Here is an 18,563-nt window from a genome sequence, read left to right on the forward strand (position 1 = left end):
GTTTAAGTTATTGTAGTTTTTTGGTTTTGTTTCACATAATTATAGAATTTATTAGGGAAGTTAACAGGTTATAATTTTGATTGGAAACAAAATTTCTTCAGTGAGGACAGCTTAGGTGCTTGGAAGCCCTTTGATCTTTTAACACTGGCCTATGTTACAATGTCCTGTTAGACTTGTCTGGTGTCTTCCCCTAGTCCTCCAGCAAGATTGGGTAAAGGTCTCCGATTCTGACTTTGGTTGGCTCTGTGTGGTAGCAGTCCCTGATTAATACTATCTCAAATTAGTGTCAGGTTGTCGCCTGCTGCTGCTACTGCTGCTCCTATCTCTTCCAGCAGGAATCTCCCTGCCCCTGAAATATGCACCTTGCAGTCTCTCTCATTATTTCTTCCTTCTAATGAGATTCCCATTTTCTTCCTCTGAACATGCTCAATTTATAACTTGGATGGCAAGACTGACCAGTTTCTCATTAGTAGTCTACACATCTTGTTTGCATATTCCCATCCTAAAGCTGCTCTCTGCCTGATTCACATCATAAGCATAGTCCCACCCAGCCAATGTAGTAAGTCAAGGTAGATGGCATAGGAAAACCATTTTGAACAATTAACCTACTACACCACAGTATTCCACTTTGATCCAGAGGGCTTTTTCCTTTTAAAAAATTATATTGTCTTTTAAAACTGTAATTTGAGTGAAAGTCTAGAAATTGGTTTTCTATTCAGAAATTCATACACATATTTCGTAACATTAATTATAATTCCCTTATTGTCATAGCAGTCTTTCTACTTCTTCCCTGGTTCTGGTGTCCATTTGTGCTTCTTTCCTGTCCCTTCTGTACTTTATCTTTCGGTAGATGCTGCCCTTTTTTGATCTTGTCCATGTTGTTAGGTACTGCTGAGTTAATTCCAACTCGTTGTGAATCCATATGACATGGTCTGTAGTCTACCATATATTTTTGTTAATATATTCTCCTCTTGGCTAGGATTATAATACATTAAAGTGCTGTTATTAATTGCCATTGAGCCAACTCTGACTGATGGCATTTTCATGTGTGCAATATATAACTGTTTCATAGAATTTTTCAAAGCTGTGAGCTTTCAGAAGCAGATTTCCAAGCTGATCTTCTAAGATACCTCTCAATGGGTTTGATACCCACTTTTTGGTTAGTAGTTCAGTACTTAATCATTTCTATACCTGATAACTTTTAGCTTAATCTTCTCTGAAGATTAAGATTAGTTTTTTAGACTGAGATTTGCCTTTGCCTTGGTCTGACTGTTTCTCTGCTTGTATCGTGTGTGTGTGTGCTGTACTGATATGAATATACTGTTTCCTGTATTTCAGCATTAAAGTTGAGAGGAGGATAGAATTTTACTGGCAAATGGCTAAGATCATTGATGTTGTGTTTTGGAAGTTTCTTCTTCAGAGAGTAACCCTTAATTTATGTTGTTCCTTTCATGGTTATTGAAATTCTAGCTTATAAATAAAACTTATACTGAAATTTTAGTTTAAAAAACTTTCTTTATGTCAGTTTAGTATCAAGACATGGCCCATTTGGTTATTTGTTCTGACATTGCATATCCATTATTCTGGCAGACATGAAGAAAACCAAACATTAAAAACATTTGAGGAGACTTTTTCTTTTTTAAAAAATAAGCTGTAATTGGGAGATAAGTTAAACAGAGTTCACAGGAGGATTAAAGGAAATATTGAGAAGGCATCTGGTGCAACCACTGTGGAATGCGGTATGGCACTTTGTCAAAAAGTTGCAAAATAGAGATACCATTTGACCCAGCAATTCCATTACTGGGAATATACCCCAAAGAAACCATAACTGACATCCAAGGAGATATATGCACACCTATGTTTATCGCAGCTTTGTTCACAATAACAAGGAGTTGGAAACAATCTAAGTGCCCATCGACAAACGAATGGATAGAGAAGCTGTGGTATATTCACAAAATGGAATACTGCACTGCATTAAAAACAAGGAACTCATGAAATATTATGCAAAATTTGTGACCCTGGAAGACATTATGCTGAGTGAAGTATCTCAGTCACAAAAGGACAAATACTGCATGGTGCCACTGTTGTAAAACAGGACTGACCTCGGGGTTGGGGGGAGACTGAGAAAGATGGGTTTAATAATGTATACTGCATTGAAACAGATGAGGCAGAGAACTGTTTAAAAGGGATATGTGATTAGGTATTTTTGTCATGATGGGAGTCCAGAGCAAAGGCTGCATAGTGGAGTGGACTTGGGGGAGGGATTGTAAAACAATGAAAGAATTTTTGTTCTATTTTTCTAAGAGGATAGTGTACTGGGAGGGAGGGTTGGGAGGGAAGAAAAGTGCAAGAATGAATGAATGGAAATCCAAAGTCTCTGTAAATTTTCACTGAAATTAATAATTAAAAAAAAAGAGAAGGCATCTTCATAATGAGATATATGGTTAGCGTACTAGGTCTGTGAAGTAAAGTGTTTATATTATGGCAGTGTGGCATGTAAAGGGTGATTCATTGTGCTTGAATTTACTCTGTCAGTTACTAATTGTGACCTTGGCCATGTCAAAGTAAACAGCCTATAGTCTCAGTTTTTATTTGAATCTAATACTTAGTTTATCTTTTATTGAGTACAAGTTGGTGCTTTTTAGTTGAAAATTCCCTAAATTTGATGATCCTAAATTGGCTAGCTTCCTTCTATCCTTGGATGACCTTTTAGAAATACTATTTTATTGTTCAAAACCAGACAGTAATTTGATTTTAATTCTACAGTTCTCTTTTATTTAATCTTAATCCTTATAGTGTTTTATGCACATTTTAAGGAGGCTTGTGTAAAATTTTATGTGAAGCATGTATAATGTTGTCTTCACAATGGAAGCATTATTAGACCTTTAGTGTACCTGAGCCTTTTTAAGGAAAATGAGTGCTTCTTGGAGTCAAGGATTTTTAAGCTTCACCTGACATACTTTGGGCATATTGCAAGGAAGGACTGGTCCTTGGAGGGGGACATCATGTTTGGGAGAGTGGAGGGACAGCGTAGGAGAATAAGACCCTCAATGAGATGGATGATTCTGTGATTGGAGTGGTGGGAATGAGTGTGTCTGAGATAGTGAGGTTGGCACAGGATAGAACAGCATGTAGGGCTCTTGTGCATAGGGTCGCTATGAGTCACAAGTGACTCGATGGCACATAAGAACAACAACAACAATATATATTTAAGTATGTAATGAATATAGATAGTTTAAGGGACCTGAAGTCAACTTGAAATTTCAAAACCTATTGATAAATTAGGAATAATAAATTGTTTTGTATTTAGATCAGATTCATATTTTGTGATTTCACAAGATTTTTCTATTTTGATTACAGATTCTAGAGACTATGCCGATGACTGAAAAAGTTGAAGAATTGCTGCATGTCATAGGTCCATTTTATGAGATTGTAGAGGATAAAAAGAGTGGCAGGACTTCCGACTTAACCTCAGGTTGGACTGTCTTATCTGTTTGCTTTTAAATTTGGCAATTGATTGTATTCAGAATTATAATTTATGCATTTGATTTAAAAATTTTTTCTATTTTCACATGCCAGTCCGACTGGAGAAAATCTCTAAGTATTTAGAAGGTAGGAATAATGAAACTCATATAAAGTTTTTCTTAATATTGATTTGAATGTCAACAGTATCTACACAAATGTGTATCACTTAAAAATTTGTCACATAACACTTTCTTTTTTTTTTAACACTTTCTTTCAAAGCAAATACATTTTGTGAAGACCCAAAATGTTGTTATTATTAGGTGCCAATTAATTCAGACTCATAGCATCCATAGAGGATAGAGTGGAACTGCTACTTAACATACTTTCCTCCTCTAAAATTAGTTTGAAACTTTCCCCCCTCTACTGCCTCTGAAAACTCTCTGGAGAGTCAGCTGTGAGTTGATTACAGTTCAATAGCACATGACATCCTTAAATTTTATTTAAGGATCTCTGGTGCTGTAGTCTGTAGTATCCAGTGATTTGAATCCACAAGTGACTCTGAGGGAGAATGGTAGTCTCTTACTGAGATTTACAGCCTTCGAAACCTTTTGGAGGTTCTTTTTTTAAGTTTAATTTTATTAATTTTAATGAACATTTACAGAGATTTTGGATTTCCATTCATTCATTTTTGCACTCTTTTCTCTATCCCCCCCAGTTTGTTCCTCTCTTTTTTTTTCTGAAAGTCTGTTTTAATTGTCCCTTGCGACAGTGCTTGTCAAAACCAGTTCTGATTAATCTCCTTTGTCAGTGTGTCCTTTGCCATTCCCTGTCACTCCTCCCTGAGAGAGATGTCACCCTGATTCATAAGGAAAAGGGGACAGTGTATTCTCTTAGCTACTTCCTGCTGAAAAGGGACGCTGTGGGTTTCAGGGTGAAGATCTTCTCTTGCTACTCTACAGGGCCCCTTTGGCAATAGGAAACACATAGACTATTATGGAGATTGATTTTGGATTGGAGGTTCTTATGAGTTCAGACTGACTTGATAGCATTGTGAAATTTTACTTAACTCTGTTGTTGTTGAGAATATGCACAGAAGAACATCAAATGCAACAGTTTCTGTGTTTATGTTTTAGTCACATTAATGCACATCGGATTTTCTAGGTTGTAATCTTCATGAGAACAGATTACCCAGTTGAGTTCAAACCACCAGCCTTTCACTAGCAACTTGAGTGTTTTAACTGTTTACCACCAGGGGTCCTTTCTAAAATATGAACAGTGCAGTCTTTCACCAGTAAATGTTATGTTTTGAAAGCATGATAGATGATTCAGTTATTAAACTTATGACAGAATTTATGGAGTTTTTTCCTTGATGTGTCACATTTTGTTTTGAATTAAGAATCTGATTGACCATATTACAGCTGAGATTTTCTTCTTTTTTTATTATTATTATTAATTTTAACGAAAATTTACAGAGACTTTGGATTTCCATTCATTCATTGTTGCAGCTGAGATCTTTTTAAAGCTACTTTTATAATGCAAATATTTTCAGTTTGGTTTAACTATAAGATCTAGCAAGTTAAAACAAGACAGTAAATTCAGTGAGCTTGTTTTGTTCCTTTGTTTATTTTTTTGACTTTGTTTTTATAGTCTCAGTAAAGAATTGAAAGGTGACTTCCCCTACACACTCCCCACCCCATTCTACCAAGAGTTTTCTGCTATTAACTGTGACATTTGTTCTTTAAAACTTTTTAGAAAGCAGAGTGAAATGAGCCCACAAGAGACTATTAAGTAACAGCCTTGAAAACCTGGTGGTGCAGTTCTGTTCAGCACACCTGGGATTGCTATGAGTTGGAACTGACTCAACAGCCACTAACAACAACAAAATTATCTACATCTCAAGTACGATGGTGACAAGGCAGACATTTCCATTACAAATGGGAGACATTGAAGGGAAAGCAGGCACCAAGCAAATTCAAAACCCAGGAGAACAAATCTCATTAGCTTTCAGGTCTGAAAATCTTCTGATCTTTTAGACTATTTAGGCAGTGACCTCATCTTCCAGATTCAAGGTATTAATCACAACTTTTGGATTCTGAGAGGACACCCCTTAGACCTAGGCTTCAGCTCAGCCTTCCAGTTCTACTGGAATGGCAACTCTGACTCTTCAACTTTGGGTAACCCCATTATCCTAGTCTCAGTAGTACATCACACCCCTTGGACCAAGCAGACCCCATTCTTCTGTTCTCTTTTGTACTCACAGGGCATGGCAACCCCACCTTTACAGCTTTTTTGAGAAGAGGCTCTATTTTGGTATACCTGAGCAAAAACCCCACGCTCCAGAATTGAGTTAATAAAAGACAAGACTCTGAAACCTAGGCGACTGTGATTCTGCCATTTTAGTTCCCATATTTTTGCTACTCAATCCCATCTGTAGTCAGTAGAAATTTCTTAAGGCAAGCTCCTATATTCTTTTAATTTTGTATTTGACAGCATACTTGCTTTTTGGCATGTCTTAGATACATTTTATTCTTTCATGCCCACCTTGGAATCAGCTCTTTATTCAGATAGCCATATTTTGGTTTTTAAAGTTGGTCCTCCTCTCTCCCCAATCTTGATGTTGTTTAGTACTTTTGAGTCAGAACTGACTTGGACCTGACCATCCAGCAGGTTTTCAGAGGTAGTAAATCAAATGGGGGGAGAGTACCCATTTTTCTCTCTCAGAGTGGCTGATGGATTCCAGTTGGATACACCTATCTTTTGGCAGGCCAGTTCCTTACTACTAAGCCACCCGAGAGCCCTAATATTTTTCTGATTGATAAGTGATAATTTAGAAGGATAATCTGGATACTGATCATGCCCACTAGTAGATAATGATCCTAGGCTGTTTTCTGGGAACTGAATTAGAAAATACATAGTGGTGTTTTGGTTTGTTTTTTTCCTTAGAGTAGAATATGAGGTATTCATACTGATATTTGCATTAAAGCTATTTTTATTTTGTACTTAAATTATTTTCTCTTAAACTGTAAATTTTAACTAGTTTTTAGTAATAGTAGTTGCTTATCCCTTTGACCTGTAATTTACATCAGTTATTTCACCCTTGGCATTGATTTGGTTCTGACTCATAGCCGCCTTATATAAGTAGTCTTACAGGATTTCCTAGGCTGCATTCTTCATGAGGACAGACTGCCACATTTTTTTTATTTGGAGTGAATGCTAAATGTGAACAGCTGTCATATTAATCGTTGCACCACCTGGGCTCCTAAGAGCTGAGTACAAAAAACCCCAGTGCCATAGAGTCAGTTCTGACTCCTCATGACCCTCCTGTAGCCCTGGCTGTAAATCTGTCCTGGTTCTTCTCCTTGTGGAACAGCTGGTGGGCTTCAGCCTGGGCTTTGGGTTAGCAGAGCCACACAGAGTGCACCATGACACCAGAAAGCTCATACCTAGTTATGTAACATATGGATCTTTATACTTAAAGTACATTACTAAGTATCACATTTTACACTTTTTAGTGTACCTAATGATTTATGTTTTTGTAACTTTTTATATCATTGTTTGTTACAGCAATACTATGTAGATTACAGTATTGGAGATTAAGCAGTAATTTCTTATTTCAGATCTTGGTAATGTTTTAACTACTTCACATCCCAAAAGCATGAATGGTAAAGCTGAAAGCAGTGATAGTGGAGCTGAGTCAGAGGAAGAAGAGTCCCCTGAAGAAGTGAAAACAGAACAAAGTGATAATGGTAATATTTGGGTGATGGATTAATGATTTTACACTAAGAGAAAAGGAGGAGGAAGATTTGGGATGGAGATTCTTGCATGTGCTGCTGACTGTAGCACCAAATTTGTTAGATCCAAAAGACTGCTACCATATGCAGATTGACTAAGCATTAAGTCAAGGCTGATAAGAATAGGCTACAGGCCCACTTAGTGTTGCTGTATTACATGTTTATTAACCAGTTGCTGTTGAGTTGATTCCAACTCTGCAACAAGTTGCAGAGTTTTACTCATTGTGAACATTAATGAATCTCATTTAATTTCTCATAAAAGATAAGAAAATTATGAAGAAATCAACAGACCTTAGCAGTTTGGAATTTGCTGTTCCTAATGGCTATGATAAAGGCAACTTTGTTCAGGAGATACAGAATGATGTCCGTGGTAGTTCTTCCCTGACTGGCAAAGACATTGAAGAAGTAAAGCCTGTAGAGCAAATCTGTGAACAAACTGGAAAAGATAACGTCTGCGTTCACCAAGGTACTATCCCTTAATAATTCTTTGTTTAGCCTTTTTCCTGTAAATATTAACTATTGTAAACCTTCAATATGTAGTGAGGAGCAACTGAGAGTAAAAGAGATTTATTTAATATCATGTTGTGAATTATTAGTATTACAAAAATCTTTGGATTTTGAAAGACCGTGGATTAGGATCAGGGTTATTGTATCTTTAGCCTCTTTTTGTATTATTATTATTAGTGCCTTTGGAAACCCCATGAACATAAGAGAAACAACAATAGTTATAGAACAGGGTTCAGATCTTTTGTCCATAAGGTCGCTATTAGTTGTACTTGACTCAGTAGCACTTAACAACAACAACATGACATTATAAAAGAAAATGTTAGATGTTTTACTTTATTACTAATGTTTCTTTGAATTTAACCATCAGATGACTTAAGATCCTTGTTACCAATCAGTTAAGGATATAATTTCTAAATTTACCAACCACACTTACATACTGGTACACCAAAAGTTACACTTCCTGGCTGATAGTTTCATTTTATCAGGTCATGAGATTTTGTAAAGTTTGCACTAAATTAAATAGTATCTTCCTATAATTCATTGATAAAATAAATTATCATCATTATAAAAAAAAGTTACCAACGAAGTTAAAAAATGTTAATAACTGTGATGAGATATAAATCCTCTTTGTTTCCACTATAAAAATATTTTAGGGATGGTAAATTTTGAAAATGAAGTAAATGCATGTGACTTCTGTTGAATATAGTTATTCTATCTGGATACTTTAAAATTATATTTAGATGTAAATGATGATCATGTTGAAGATATTTCGGGAGTTCAGCATTTGACCAGCGATTCAGACAGCGAAGTTTACTGTGATTCTATGGAGCAATTTGGACAAGAAGAGGTAAAAAAATTACACTCTATGATTGGTAAGTTTTCAAAGTGGTCTATCAGAAATTAAAGCACAGTTCTGTTAATAGGAGACATGTGCTACTTATCACTTTGAAAACATACCTCTTTGATGAATCTAGACGAAATTATGCTGTATGATATAAATCAATCACAAAAGGGCAAATATTGTATAAGACCATAATTTAAAAAGCTCACGAAAAGTTTACACATGGATAGTTGCTAACAATGTGAATGGGGAGGGAGAGAGGAATAAAATTCGTAAATAGATAACAGACCCTGAGTAATTTGGATGAAGTGAAAGGTAATATAAAAAAGGGGGCCAATATCATTGTAGTTAATGAATTATTTTAATAAATTATAATTACTGCTATAAAATGTATCTGAGTGGTTGAATGAAAAACCAATATGATTTGTAAACACTCAAATCACAATAAAAGAAAAAACCAAAAAGATATGCTTAAAGAAGATTGGTGAGGAAGAACTGAGTAGGAATGAATTTTAGTAAATATCTAGATACTAAACTGTAGGTTTGCTCCTATTTTTCTAAGTAATTGTGGACTAAAATTCTTTATAGGGCTTTGCCTGATCTGACTCCTACTCATCTTTCTGACCTCATTGTATATATGTAATGCTTTTCTTTAATTCATCTGTTTTCGAAGTGATGAGTTTGTTTCCTACTATCCTTTAATTGGAATCCAGTAAGTCTTTTTAGAGGAATAATTATGAAGTTGTTAATTAAAAATTCTTTTGTTTTCTCTATCCATTACAGTTATCATCCTATGATACTCAAATTTTTCCGTCTTTGGCCTGTAGAAGCCTGTTTAGGTTACCCCTTGTGTTTTATTTATATTAACCCTTGAGCCTTATTTATATTAAGCCTTTCAGTTGTGCTGACTTAGTGGGAAGGAATTGCTTTGCCAATCCAAAGGTACACAGTGCACATCTACCAGCTGCTCTGCTGGAGAAAGATGGGCAGTCTTCTTCCTTGTGATTGACTACCTCCACAACCTGCTGGAGGGTCAGCGCGGGGTCAGTTCTTCCTTGACAGTACACAACAACAGCCTTTGAAAGTTCCTGGCTTCCCTTTCTGGCCTCTTTTCAACTCATTCTCTTTGTTCTTTGTTCATCACCCACCTTGGCCTTCTCTCTGTTCCTCTGATATGTCAGGTCCTTTCCACTTCCCTCCTCCTGCCCTACATTTGATGCCGACGTTTATTGTTACTCACAGAGATTAACACTTCTACATTCTTTCACTTGGATCTGACTTAGCCAGAATGAAATCTTTTTAGATAAAATATAGGCCAATCACCACTATCACCAGATGCATTATATGTCAGCATCCATTAATCTGCTAAGTATGTTCTTTTAGAAAAATATCTAACCTTTCTGTCATTTTTAGAGTACTGAAAATCAAAGCAGTTTTCATGTCCTTTTTGTGTGCCACTAATTTATAGTTTACCTGCTATAGTTTGAACATTTCCTTTTGATTTCTACTTGTGTGGGTTCCCCCTCCCCCTTTTTTATTCCTCTCACCCTCCTTTCCGACCTCAGATAACCATCCAATAATGATTCTGGATGTAAACCTTTTCATAGCTTTTTACAGTAGTGGACTCATACATGCTTTTAAAAGTTTTTATAAGCTGCTTGAGTTTATAAATTAAGCATACTGCTTCCCTTATCTCACCCCATCATCTGAAGCAAACAGTATTTTTTAAATCTTTACCATGTATTTTGTCCTAATAAAGTGTTTTAAAATAGCTTTATTTGATATTTAAGGATTTGCTTCAGCGTAAGTCACTGGGAGTGGACTAGGTGACTTAAGAGTGGCCATGAAGTATTCGTTGTTGGATCTGAGTGATTAGTGCTCTATTTTTATAAATGCTTGGAATGTTCTATAGTTAAATGTTTAAAAAGAACTTTTTGTGGATTACTTTTTCCTTATATTTTTCCCTAACTAGCATTGTCAGTGTGATAGTTGTTTTTACTTTTTATTCTTTTCACCAGAATGTGTGTTATGTGTACAATTGCACCATTGTTATTGCCATATAACTCAATGATGATTTCATAACAAGTTCTTTCTTGGTCTGCTTTTCTATGTCTTCCAGTAGCACCTGCTCTAATGAGTCATTATTTTTTGTCTCCAAACAATCCAAAAACCTTTTTTTTCATTATTACCTGACACTCCTTTTTGTTTCCAAATAATCTGAAAACCTTGTTTCATTATTACCTAACTTATTTTTTTGTTTGTGTTTGGTCTTTTTACTTAATTTTTATTCAACTCTCAATCCTAAATAATGTTATTTTCAACTTCTTCAGCTATGATAGATGATCATTGGAAAAACAGGATTTCTGTTGTACTTCTGTATGTAGTTCAGTAATGTTTTCACCTGGTTGCTTTTGTATTACTTGGCTTCTATCCTTTCTAGGGGCAAAAGATTAGCATCCCTTGGTTTTATTAAATCTCTGAGGAGATAAGAGTACTTTATGTTTTCAAGGATCTCATTTCACCCAAAATATACCATTCAAAGAGAAAGACATAATTTTTTATTTGATAGTTTTTCTTTTTAGTCTGGTCTACAAAGTTGAATATGTTGTAGATACTTTTTTTTTAAGTTCAACATTTTAAAAAATTCAATAATTAGCAGTTTTTCTTTGTAGAGAAAACCCTGGTGGTGTAACAGTGAAGTGCTCTTCTGCTAATAGAAAGGTTAGCAGTTCCAGCCTCCCTGCTGACTTCATGAAGATTACAGCCTAGACCATCCAATTGGAGAGTTCTTCTTGCAGATGTCATCACTTTGAGTAGCACTTGACTCCATGATATCCTTCTTTAATAACTTTGCTTTGTAAAAGTGAAATAAGCTGTGTTCTTTTAAAAGATCCTTTTAGTGGAATAGATGATGGTTTGGAAGCACCATTCTTAGAACTGAAATAGAAGCTTGCAAATTTGAGGTGTATGTGCATGTGCATTTAATGTCTTAAATTCAAAAACCTCTTAAACTCATTGCTATTGAGTTGGCACTGACACATAGTTGACCCTCCAGTGGATTTTCATAAATTGCATGGGAGGAGATTACCCATCTTTGTCCTGAGGAGCCACTAGGAATTCCATCTTTAGGTTAGCAGCACAACTCCCTGTGAACTATGCCCAGGAGCTCTGTAGTGTTTTGTTGTTTTACGCCATCGAGTTGGAACTGACTCATAGCTGACCTTTGAGTGGGTTTTCAGAAAGTATAAATCACATGAAAAGAGATTTCCCGTATTTCTCCCATTGAACAGCTGGTGGATTTGAACTGCCTGCCTTTGTGTTGGTAGTACAATTTCTCAGCCACCAAAGCTCCCTTGATAGTGTTTTACTACAGTTAGATGCCATCGATTTGAGTACAACTCTGAGCAACCCTGGGAACAGCTGGCCTGAAACCTGCCCTATCCTGTGCCATCCTAATCATCTCTGACACAGCGGAGCCCATTGCCTGGAGCTCACTGTGTCAAGTCGTCTTGTTGGTGTCTTCTTGTCTTTCACTGATGCTCCACTTTTCCAAGCATGTCTCTTTCCAAGGAATAACCTTGTCCAAAGTATGAGAGAGGAAGCTTCGTCATGTTCCCCCCAAGGAGCACTCTGGCTGCATTTTCCCCAAGACATACCTGTTAGTTCTTTTTAGTAACCCATGGGGTATTAAGTACTCTTCTCTAACACCACAACTAAAAGACATCAGTAATTCTTCTGTTACCCTTATTCATTATCTAGTTTTCAGATATGTAGCAAGTGATTGAGAAGACCGTAGCCTGAATCAGGCCTGTGAAGACACATTAGTCTTCAAACTGACGTCATTGCTTTTATGTCTTTTGGAGAGGTCCCTGGCAGCAGACTTGCCCAATTCAGAACTTCTTGCGGTCTCCTGATTGCTGATACCAAGGGTGTTGATTGTTGATCTAAGCAAGAAGAGATCATTGACATCTTCAGTGCTTTCCTCATCTATTCTGATGCTATTTATTGACCCTGCAGTGGTCAGAACCTTTGTTTTCTTTACATTGAGATGTCATCCATATTGAAGGCTGAAGTTTTGATCTGCTGCAGCAGGTATTTAAAGTCCCTCTCACTTTCAGCAAGCAAGGTTGTATTATCTGCACAGTGCAGGTTGTTGATGAGTCTTTCTCTGATCCTAATCCACGTTCCTCTCCATAGAGGTCACCTTTTTATTTTTTCTTCTTTAGATAGAGTTCACCTTTTAAAATGACTTGCTCAGTATACAGATTGAATAGATAAGGAGAAAGGATTCATCCTTGACATATACGCTTCCTGATTTTTAAACCATTCAAGATTCCCTTGTTCCATTCAGACAACAGCTTCTAGGTATAGGTTTTGCGTGAGCACAATTAATGTTTTGGGATTCCTATTCTTCTCAGTTAGCCGTAGGTTAGCAGTGAGTCAAGTGCCTTTGCATAGTCAATTAAACACAAATGGACATTCTGAATGCCTGGGTTCATCTGACATCAGCAGTGATAGCCCTGATGCTATGGCCTCTTCTAAACCTGGATTGAACTTTTGACAATTCTTTGTCAGTATACTATTCTAGCAGTTTTTGGAACATTTTGTTTGCATCTGATATATTAATGTTATTGTTTGATAATTTCCATATTCTGTTGGGTTGTCTTTCTTAAGTACCTACAAATTCTGTATTATTTTATTTGCCACATGGCTGTACATTGCCTCTGTTAACTTATTAAAGTTGTATACTAATGCAGATGTCTCTATCAATGCAAAGTCTCAATATCAAGAAAACAAAGATTCTTACCACTAGACCAATAGTCCATGTCATGATGGATGGAGAGTAAATAGAAACTGTCAACAGCTTCATCTTGCTTGGATCCACAATTAACACCCTTGGTAGGAGCAATCAGGAAATAGGAGATGCATTGCAATGGGAAAATCTGCAGTTAGGGACCTTTCCAAATTATTGAGGAGTAGTGATGTCAGTTTGAGGAAGGACTGGGGTGCATCTGATTCAGGCCATGGTCTTTCCAGTTACTAGCTATGCATCTGAGACCTGGACAAGTGAATAAGAATGACAGAAAAAAAATTGATGCGTTTGAGCTGTGGTTTTGGCGAAAAATACTGAACATCCCATGGATGGCCAAGAAAATAAATAGATATATCTTGGATAGGGTATAGCTGGAGTGCCCTTTGGAGGCAAGAATGATGAGGCTTCACCTAACATACTTTGGACATATTGCTAGGAGATGCTATTCCTTGGAAATGACATGATGTTGGGAAGGGTGGAAGGTCGGCGAAGGAGAGGAAGACCCTCAACTAGATGGATTGACAAGGTGACTTGAAATGGGCTCTTGTGTATCAGGAAGTGAAGACGGCGCAGGACAGGACTGGTTTCAGATCTTCTGTTCATAGGGTTGCTATGAGTCATACTTGATTCGATGGAACCTAACAACCACCACCACCATCAACATTGCGGATTACAGGACTTTGAATTTTTCCAGGTGGGTGAGATTTTCAAGATAAAATGAGATAAAAATTTTTGTTTTTCCTTTCTTTTTCTTACACATCCTTTCCTATCTCTTAAGCGGTGCTTTCCATCTTGAATGTGTAGATGAATCATTGGTTTAGTTTGATTCCTGGGTCTCAACCCCAGGATTTTTGTTTTGTTTATGTTGGGTTCTTGTTATGTACCACTGAGTTGAGACCATCCTGTGGGTTTTCAGAGGCAATAAATCACATGAAAGAACATTGTCCATATTTCTTCTGGGCATTTCATGGATTTGCACCACTTGCCTTTGGGATGGCAGCACTACTTCTAACTACTAAGCTACCAGCGCTCCCTAGGTTTTTGGTTGTTGTTGTGGGCCTTTGAGTCCAAACTGACCCATAGCTGACCCTCCAACAAGTTTTTAAAGACAGCTAGCCAAATGGGAGGAGATTGTCCATCCTTCTTCTATGGAGCAGCTGGCCCTTAGAAGTGCAGCGCAGAGGTCATGAGCAAGACCTGCAAATGTACATTCTGTCACTGCCCCATTGTTGCTGAGGCTTCTCACCTGAGGGCCACATTTTAAGTCATTCTTAGCTAGAATGTAGGAAGCTAGATTTCTACCAAGATTCTTTGGGAGTGGGTGTTGTGGTGAGGGGAAAGCTAGCATTAGTCTTATTAAAAAACCCTTGTTTTTTATTATTATTTTATTATTAAAAACCGCTTGTTTTTGTCAAATTACTTTGTTTTTTAGTAGAAACCATTAGGTGGTACTCCAGCTTTTTTTTTTTTTTTAAATTTTTGTGTGAGTGTACCGTCAAATCAGATCTGACTGGTACAGGAGCAGATTGCCCCTCCTTTTCCCGGCAGAGCATCTGGTGGATTCGAACCGTGTGCCTCTGGGATTGTAGTTGCAGCTCCTTGCCATTAGGCCACCAGAGCTCCCCTGGTACTCCAGCTTTTTAGCTTGGCACTTCCATCACCCTGGCTGTATGCCTCACCCTTTAGACCTTACCACTTTCTTCCCACCTCAGACAGTGACATCGTCTTCCATTGGAGCTAGTTTTTAAACTTTTACTTTGCATCAGTTTCATCCCACTTCTTTAGGGATTTTACATTTTTATACCCTATAGAATCCTGTTCTGAACTGTTGTCTCCTAATTGTCTTCAATCTAAACATATCACTTATTTTTTCTTCAGCAGTTCTTTAATCTTGCGTTAACCTCTGCCTGTTGTCTTATCCTTCTCATTTACTTCAAGGCTGCAGTCAGGTTTCTGCCTTGTATATGTGCCCTTGTTGCTAATTTGTTTTGATGTGTTACATTTTCTGTTGTGCTTGACTTTCATACACCATTAAATACTGGTTTTTCTTTCCTTGAAAATATTCCTTTAACTTTCATTACATTGCTCTTTGAAGGGCTTCTTCTTTACTTTTGGGACCCTTCTAAGCTTCCTTTGTAAGTTTTTCTTCCTATCTTGCACCTTTAGTTTGACATATATAGTTATACTTCTTTGATTTTGACCATTGTTCATATTTTGATGACTTACAATGTGACATTTTTAAACTATATCTGTCTTCTAAATTCTAACTTACCCACTAAATTTATCTGGTTTTACTTACTTGTAAATAAACTTTGTATTCCCACAAAATCTCTCTTTCATCATTCTTATCCAGATAAGTATCGCAGAACCATCTGGTTTAGAAATGTAGTCTTTTTCTTACATTCCCCATATTGTTTTCAAATTTTGTTGATTCTATAATCCGATTAGTTTTTAAATCATCCTTTGTTCCCCTCCTATTTTACCAGTGCATGCTGTCAATATTTCCATTTCATTCTCGTTCTTTAAGACATACATAGTTTATGTCATCCTTCAAATAAATCTGTCCCAAATAAACCTCACCTTACTCTGGTGTGACTTAGACATCCTTCCTGTGAACTCTTGTAACACTTTTTGCACATTTTTTTCATAACACTTATAAAACCACATGGTAATAATTTTACTTACCTAACTCCTTAAAGATTCTTGAAGAATGGAATTTTAGCTTGCCACGTAATATCTCTAGATAGGCATAGTAACTACAATGAGTAACATTTAAATGTTTCATAGATGTGTGACTAATTGCTGATAACTTTTAATGAAAACTTTTACATTTTCTGCACATTGGCAAACCATTCCTACTCATTTCTTTGAATAAAGGACAGAATATGAACTGGAGACATTTCCTAGGAAAAATGCTATTATAGTAACATGACACAGTGTTTCAGAAAAATAATATTTTGTACATTAATGTGAAAACTTTGTGTTTATTTTAATAACTCTTAACAAAGGTTTCTTTTAAAAAATATTTAGTCTTTAGACACCTATTCAACAAACAACGGACCATTTCGATATTATCTGAGTGGTGATCCCAATCCGTCCTTGGAAAATTCTGCCTTTCCTGAAATCATTCAAGTATCTCCTATAAATGGAAGCATTGGGGATATGCAGATGGTAGCAATTGAAGGAAAAGGTGAAGTGAAACGTGGAGGAGAAGATGGCAGAAGTAATAGTGGGGCACCACCCCATGAGAAACGAGGTGGAGAAAATGAGGACTTCTCTAATGTCAGAAGAGTAAGAGGTAGGTATTACTTTTTGTGTTGTTATTGTCTTCTGCTGCTGTTATACACTAATTGATAAAACAAGTATTCTGGATAGGGAAGCTCAGGGACTGTCATTTTGCAAGAGTAATGTTAAAAATTGTTGTTGTTCTTATGTGCCGTCGAGTCACTTGCAACTCATAGCGACCCTATGTACAACAGCTCTAAACTGCTCTGTCCTGTGCCAATCTCATTGTCTCCGACACACTCATCCTGATTGCCCCAGTCACTGAATCATTCCATCTCACAGAGGACCTTCCCCTCCTGCGGCTACCCTTCACCCTCCCAAGCATGATGTCCTTCTCCAAGGACCGATCCCTCCTTACACCATGACCAAAGTATGTCAGACGAAGCCTCAGAATCCTTGCCTCCAAGGAGCAGCCCAATTTAATCCTCTCCAGGATGAATCTGTTTTCTTAGCAGTCCATGGCACCCTCAGCACTCTTCTCCAACACCAAAGCTCAAAAGCATCAATTCTCCTTCTATCCTCCCTGGTCATTGTCAAGCTCTCTGACACATAACAAATGATTGCAAAGACCATGGCCTGTACCAGATGCACCTTAGTCTCCAGAGACATACCATTGCTCTTCAGTACTTTGGAGAGGTCCCTAACAGCAGACTTTCCCATTGCAATATGTCTTTTAATTTCCTGGCTGCTGCTGCCAACAGTGTTGATTGTGGAGCCAAGCAGACTTAAGCTGTGAACAATCTCAATCTCTTCACCATCCATCCTGATGCTACCAATTGGTCCTGTGGTGAGAATCTTTGTCTTCTTGACATTGAGCCTCAATCCATATTGAAGGCTGCAGTCCCTGACCCTCAGCAGCAAGCGCCTCAGGTCCTCCTCAGTTTCAGCAAGCAGGGTTGTGTCATCTGCATAATGCAGATTGTTTATAGGTCTTCCACCAACCCTGATGCCACATTTCTCCTCATAGGGCCCAGCTTCCTGGATGATCTGTTCTAAAAATTAGCCTTATATAAACATCTGATTTGATAGGCCAGCTAATTCCTAAATACAAGGCTTTTGAAAACCCTATGAACACTAAACAAAGAGGATAGTTATAGTATCCAGATTGGACAAGGTGACTGCTACAATGGCCTCTTGTGTGTCAGGAAGTGCGAAGATGGTAGAGGACAGGACTAGATTCAGATCTTTTGTTCATAAGGTCACTGTGAGTTGTACTTGATTTGATAGCATCTAACAACAACAAACATGTGATGGATTTTTTAAATTAAGGTCAGATTCTTTCCTTTGATTCCACAGGACATAGTAGTGTGTTCTCTCAAGCAGAAGAAAACATTTCTAAATCAGTATATTCTATACATACTAATAAATAGATATTAATTATAATATTATGAAAATATACTATTCATTATATATTAAATAAATATTAAATACAAAATATTATCTTTCTGAAGTCACCAAAATTATCTTTTGTTACTTCTAACCACAGTTGCTTACCAGTTGCTTCAATGTGCTGCTTCCCCCAACCATATAATAAAAAGTATGAGATCTTTTTATCTTATACATTTCCCCAATTAGGTCAAAAGCTGACAAATAAACTATGAGAAATAAAAGAATATTTAACAGTACAGAGGAAAACATTAAAAACAAAAAAAAATCACTGATGTTCTGTAGCTATATATTTTTTAATGAGAAGAGATTGTTTCTCTTTCTCTTGTGGAGAAGCTGGTATATCAGAACCACAGCTTTTTGTTTAGGAACTCAAAACATTACACCACCAGGTAAACATTGTTGTTCTTGTTGTTATGTGCCATCAAGTCACTTGTGACTCATAGTGACCCTATGTACAACAGCCCTAAACTCT

At 36.9% G+C, this 18,563-nt stretch overlaps 1 protein-coding gene across 1 annotated transcript in view; it reads left to right on the forward strand.

Annotated features, from left to right (window-relative positions):
* Positions 1-18,563, forward strand: part of ACBD5 (acyl-CoA binding domain containing 5) — a 71,943-nt gene that overhangs the window by 29,637 nt on the left and 23,743 nt on the right. The window contains exons 5-9 of the mRNA XM_006887081.1: positions 3,361-3,475; positions 7,083-7,211; positions 7,519-7,722; positions 8,504-8,610; positions 16,448-16,715. Of these exons, the coding sequence (XP_006887143.1) occupies positions 3,361-3,475; positions 7,083-7,211; positions 7,519-7,722; positions 8,504-8,610; positions 16,448-16,715 (823 nt within the window). The remainder of the gene's footprint in view (positions 1-3,360; positions 3,476-7,082; positions 7,212-7,518; positions 7,723-8,503; positions 8,611-16,447; positions 16,716-18,563) is intronic.

This window comes from Elephantulus edwardii, unplaced genomic scaffold, assembly GCF_000299155.1.
Source record: "Elephantulus edwardii isolate Elephantulus edwardi_28Jun2011 unplaced genomic scaffold, EleEdw1.0 scaffold00054, whole genome shotgun sequence".
NCBI lineage: Eukaryota > Metazoa > Chordata > Mammalia > Macroscelidea > Macroscelididae > Elephantulus > Elephantulus edwardii.